The sequence below is a fragment of the Geospiza fortis genome, unplaced genomic scaffold (genome assembly GCF_000277835.1).
Source record: "Geospiza fortis unplaced genomic scaffold, GeoFor_1.0 scaffold145, whole genome shotgun sequence".
NCBI lineage: Eukaryota > Metazoa > Chordata > Aves > Passeriformes > Thraupidae > Geospiza > Geospiza fortis.
In genome coordinates, this window is record NW_005054362.1 from 3662555 (window position 1) to 3668677 (window position 6123).

The following is a 6123-nucleotide window of genomic DNA, read 5'->3' on the forward strand; positions in this document are numbered from 1 at the left end:
ACTCTAAAGCCTTTTAATCACTTTTAAAGCCATTCCTCCCTACATGCCCTTAATACATTTTCAGAGCTGCTGACAAAGTTTACAAAGAGAAAAGTTCTACAAACCTGTAGAGAACATCAGCCACAGGCAGGGACCCCAGCTCAGTCTGTTTCTGTAATAGATGCACTGTATGAACAAAGGTTTTCAGCGACCCTCTAAAAGGACAAGAAAAACATGAATTAAAGATGTCTATTGAAGCCAGACTGAACACACACAACAGCAGCCATGGAGAACACCCACAGCCACAATATGGCATCAGCTCCTTTTCTAACTGGCATCTCTTTCCTGGAGAATGTTCATTCTTTGGGGAGGAAGGGGAAAGAGGAAGAGAGGGGGACAGGCAGAATGCTGGGGAATCTCTGGCCTAAATTCCACCTTTTTTTGGAAGAGGCTGAAGCCTCAGCTGGGAGGAGAGCAGCAGCCACAGGCTGGGTCATCAACAACAGGTTCATAAAAGCAATCCAGGCACCTGATAAAACCCCTCAACCTTGCTCCTGGCAGCTCTTTCAGGACTTCTTGTAGCTGATTAATCACATCCAGATCTCCAGTGCAACCCATGGATCTTCCTGACTGAGCCCAAGTGTGAGCAATGGCTGCTGCACTCCCACCTGGAGATGCCTTTCCTAACTCAAATAGGAAAGACCAGACTCATCCATTGCTTACCAAGATTCTGATTTCCTTTCACAGAGTCATGGAATATCCTGAGTGGGAAGGGAGCACAAGGATCATCATCCAGCTCCTGACCCTGCACAGACACCCCAACAATCCCAGGCTGTCCCTGAGAGCTTTGTCCAAACACTCCTGGAGCTCTGGCAGCCTCAGGGCTGTGCCATTCCCTAGGGAGCCTGGGCAGTGCCCAGCACCTTTCCCTCATCACAAACCCCCCCTGATACAGCTCCAGCTGTTCCCTGGGTCCTGCCCCTGCACTGCCCCTCCTGAGGAAGTTGTGCATTGGGATGAGGTCTCCCCTCACAACCCCAAATTTGGAAGACCCAGACCCCTTTAAAAATCTGTATTTTACAATTTCTGTTTTAAAGGTCAAGGCCATTTTCTGGCAGATGTGGTAGCTTTATTTCCAGGCATCACAGGCCACCTAAGCAGGAGAATTTGGCTGTGTCTCAGGTCAGTTATGAGCTGCTTTCTCCACAACAGGAGTGATCAGCTGCAGAGGTCCTTGCCCTGCACTCTGCTGAATCCAACCTTTTGCTGTCACATGTGGTCACTCAGGCCCCAAACCTCCCTCCTCCACACCCCAATCCCTGTTTTCCCCAGTGACATCTTCAGCTCTTTGCTTTCACTGATAAACCTCAGCGTGGAGAAAATTGACACCAAACACATTAAAGCACCTCAATTAATTATTTAAAGCAATATTTACCCTGTGGTTTTATTTTTAGCAATAAGAAGCACCCAAGATTGCAACTAGGAATGTCAATAATGGTCTCATTTTCAAGGTTTTTTTCTTCAACACATGACTTAGATATTTAAAGGAAAAGTGTGAGGCTTTCAGAGGTGAACAAAGCACAAAGGGATATTTCAACTCTCTAAGCAATGCAAGGCAGACTTGCAAAGAAAATAAAAGATCAACCTGAAGTTCAAAAGCTCTACTTGAAATTTAGCCCAGCTGCAACAGAACATCCCATGTTTCCTGCAAATTGACATCTGGGGAAAAAAAAAGAAATGAGATTGTGTTTATCAAATCCAATTTCTCTGAGCTATGTTCAAGTACATTGCCTTTCAGATAAGGCAGTTGTCAGGACAGAATAATTTGCCACATACCATAAATTTCTCATTGACTTCATTAAAACAAGTGCACTAGAAATTAAGTAGGTTTCATTTGAATAAACTTTTTCCTAAAGCAAATCATGCCATATCCTGGGAACTCCAACATCTTAAATCAGAGTTAAACTTCACAGACAAGGCTGTGACCTGGAGAAACATTCAAACCAGTATTTCCAAAAGGCTCCTTGTGACTTTAAAGCCACATTCATGGGGCTTTGCAGAGGTTTTGTATTTCCTCTCCCTCCCCCCAAGCCCCATTCTCTCAAAACAGTAGGTTTGGATTAAAAGCAGGTATGTCCAATTTGTTCTCAATCACTTGATGCCAAACCCATGCAGGACAAGGGGTATTTTAATCTACAATGGTTGAACTCTTCACTGGCAACAAAATTAAAAAATATCTCCAGATATTTGAGAGACAACACTGAAACCAAATCTGAAAGGAATTGCCCTGAAACCTGGCAGTTCCACCTTCTCCAGCCAAAGAAAGGTGCAGGACAAAGGGAAAAGGAGACAACCTTCCTCCCTGAACCATTTGGAACCATTCCTAGAGCAGCTCCCTGCAGTAGAAGCAGCAATGTGCACACGAGGCATTGCTAACCCAGATCCTTCTGCTTTTGCATATGCTAAACACATGCAAAAAAGAAATGCTTAGCAGTTTCACCCTTTCCAACCCAATATTTAAATATCAGAAAGAGAAAGGCTGGTGCAAGCTAAAAATATCTATCACCAGTGCAGTCACATCATTTTTGATTTGTTTCAATGGAAAGAGAGAATGAATACCAACCACAGCATTGCCCAGGGGTGCTGGAGTCACCATCCTGGAAGGGTTCAAAGACCATGGATGTGGAATTTGAGGGTATGGTTAATGGTGAATCATGGCTGGACTTTGCTGAAGTTCCTTAATTCTCTCTATTTTGCCAGTAAAATTTTGTGTGCTTGTGACCCCTTAGAGAACATCTGGTTGGGATTTCGCCTTATACCAAACCTCAAGAACCTCAGTGCAACCCTTGAATTTAAGAACTCCAGGGTGTTACATCCAATCTTACCAATCCTGTTGTACTGCACTAAATAGTTTATTTAGTTGTTGCTTTGCACTGGGTGATTTGAAATTTGTACTCAGTACATTATGTCACGTAGATTGTCATTCCCTTCTCCCATCACATGGTCTCTCCCTCATGCACCCCTCTGCTATCCCCCCTGGTTTGGTCCCTGGATTGAAAGCTGGCCAGGATAGCTATCGAGAGAAATTTGCAAATTTTCATTTGTTTGTAATAGGAATTCCAATTTTTCCAAATCAAAAGGTAGATAAATGCACGTCGGGTCACACCCTGCGAGGGTCCGCAGGCGGTGGTGACCTTTGATAATTAGTTTTGAAATTAATTCTTGTGGAGTCACAATAGGTTTTGGTGACTGAGGAGTGTAATATCAAATAAAGTAACCCATTGCCACCCCAGGCCCGTGCTGCTGCTGTGGCCTTTTTGTTCTGCGTTACGTCTCCACTGCTAGCTGGGATTCTGCAGAGCCCTGAAAGAGGGGGACTGTTGCCCCCCCGCTGTCACCATCTAGCCGAGATGTGTGACAAGGGTCCATAGCTAGCTGGAGGGGACTCAAACCACAGCCCGAGAGATGTGGATTCTTACACAATCCCACGATTCTCTGTCACTTCAGCTCCCTTACCTTGCACAAGCCAAGGCAACCAGGGCAGCAGCAGCATTTTCCTTCTGCTTGTAGGGGATGTGCTGGCCGGAGGGCGCCGCGTCCTCGAGCCAGGAGCAGAGCAGGGCCTCGATGCCGTTGAGGCAGTCGGCCGGTTCCTTGGTCAGGCTCAGGGGCTGGCAGTCCCGAAGGCAATTCAGCAGCACCTCAGCGGTGATGTTACACAGGGAAGGGTCCGTCCTGCTCTGCGACTGGATCAGTGGGAACACCAGCAGCAGCCCCATGCGGGAGGTGAAGGGAGCCTGCTCCGGCTGCTGTAACAACCCCTGGCGCTTGAGCAGGGCCAGGGCCTCCTCGTCGCCGGAGCTGTCGCGGTCGTGCTGCTCCTCCAGGGCCAGCTGGCGCTGGGCGTTCCAGAGCCCGCGCAGGGCGTTCAGCCGGTACTCCAGCAGCCGCGCGTACGCGTTGCTCTGGTTGCCGCACACCGAGCGCAAGCGCTCCGCCAGCTCCGTCGGGTTCTTGGTCTCGAAGGTCAGGATCTGCAAAGGGGAAAGTTGGCTGTTTATAGAGGGTTTTAAAGGGGAAAAAAACACCATCTTGTACGGGTGTGGTGTGATTTTTAGACCAGCTGTTTTCTGCAGCAGATGGAGGGATATTATTTTTAATTTTTGAGGCCAAAGAACGGGCGAGTGGTGCTGTGTCCATCTCGGGATGAGGAGTGATGGTCATACACTAAAACACATGGAATAAATTAAAACACATGGAATCCCATGAACCCCTATCCATGGAGGATGGCAAGGACAGGGACAGCTGCCCAGGGACGGTGTGGAGTCTCTCTCTCAGGACATTTCCCTGTGTCACCTGCTCCAGGTGACCCTGCCTTGGCAGGAGTTTGGACTGGGGATCTCCCAAGATCCGTTCCCAAGACCCCTTCCCACCTCACAGCTGTGGGATTCTGTGAGCCTGTTATCACTGAGTCAGCATCCTCACCAAACCCAGGTTTGGGGGTTGCTGATGGGGATTTTTAAGCTTTCAATAAACAGCAACACACATTGTAAAGAAAGATATACACATGAAAGAGTAGCTTGGAAAACAAACATTCCCCTCTCCTCTGGAGCTTTTTTCTGTAATCGAGGCAATTTTGCTAAAAACTTCAAAAGAACTCTGAGGCTGGAGGGTCCCAGGGGTTTAGAGCCCTTCTACGAAAACTGATAGGTCACAAATATTGTGTAGCAGGAACAGGCTTGTTCTAGTTTTGGAACTCTTCAAATAAACAAACAAACCAACAACCAATCAGTTTATTCCAATCCACCAAGAGTTCTGTTACACTCCCTCCCTCCCCTGCTTTTTTCTCTCTTAAATTTTATCATCTTGCACTTAGCTACACCTTTCTCAAAATACTTCAAGTTGCTGCTGTAGTTAAAAACCCTAAAAGTCTCTTCCTCATCATTTCAGACAGAAGAAAGAGGCTTTTTTGGCACTTCTAAATAAAACTGGAAACCAAGCTGGAACAATAGAAAACAAATAAAGCATGACACAAAAATATATTTATGGTTTAATACCCAGCCTGGGACTGGAAAACTCAGAGTTTTAAGTAATTTACAGACAACTTTTCTCCTTTCAGCAAACAACAGTGGAGATCAGCAAAGTCACTGAAGCTGTGGCAAGCTCAAGGAAAGCCATGAGCCAAGCATTTTCTGATACTCTGGATCCAGTGTCCAAAGGGATTTGGTATCCAAAGGGCTTCTGGCCATGTTCCAAAGTGCCTCATTTCATCCACCCTCAAACAAAATTTTTGGCCCATCTTTATGCTGTAAAACTGTCCTTCTCTCATTTAATAAATAAATATAAATGTGGGAAGGGGAATGCGAGAGACAAAGCTGCCATGGGGAATGGCATCCAGGGCTGTTTGTTTTGTGGGGTTTTTAAATTGCAGGCAGCAGTCATAGAGATCATGAAATAAATGTTTCTGGCTAATTGCAGGCTCCTGAACAGCTTGTTAAAATGCTGCAGGACAAATCACATCTGCCAGTGCCACACAGCCTCTGACTAAAGGCAAGGAAACAGCTTTGCAGTAGGACTTTGACCACTAGAGCCAGGAAAAGTTCACCTGAAAGGAATTCACATCATAATTACACTTGAATGGATGTTGTATTGAGCTCCTTCTACCTAATAAGCCTCCTTTAATTAACTTCTCCAAGAGATTATGAATATTAATTCCTAAACCACATATTACACATTTAAAATAACCATCTCCTGTTGTGTGCTCTGCTGCCTCAAAAATAAGTTTGTTTCCTGTTCTAGATGGAATCACTTTCTACAACAGTTGGCTTTTGATTTTCTTGAACTAAACTGGGTGGATTTTCCACTAAGTGACAACAAGCTGCAGAAATGGAGGGAATAGGGAATTAATTTTTGCATTTTCAGAGTTAAATGCTGAAGAAAGCAGGTCTGTGGTCTTTGTTAATAACAAAGATACCACAAAAGACAAGCTGTGATGTACTTGGTGTTGCATGCCTTGCTCCTCAAATCCCACAGTTTAACAGGAAAATGAATTTTTTTTTTTGCCTTTGCTATGGCCCTACAGCTCTGAGTCTGTCTTGTAGCAATCAGGACGACTCAGTGTCATCAGTTTTGCTGATGAAAAGC

At 45.5% G+C, this 6123-nt stretch overlaps 1 protein-coding gene across 1 annotated transcript in view; it reads right to left on the reverse strand.

Moving 5' to 3' along the window:
- HECTD4 (HECT domain E3 ubiquitin protein ligase 4) overlaps positions 1-6123 on the reverse strand; it is a 66102-nt gene that overhangs the window by 53155 nt on the left and 6824 nt on the right. The window contains exons 2-3 of the mRNA XM_031059446.1: positions 3496-4013; positions 105-194 (exon numbers count right to left, since the gene is read on the reverse strand). Coding sequence (XP_030915306.1) covers positions 105-194; positions 3496-4013 — 608 coding nt within the window. The remainder of the gene's footprint in view (positions 1-104; positions 195-3495; positions 4014-6123) is intronic.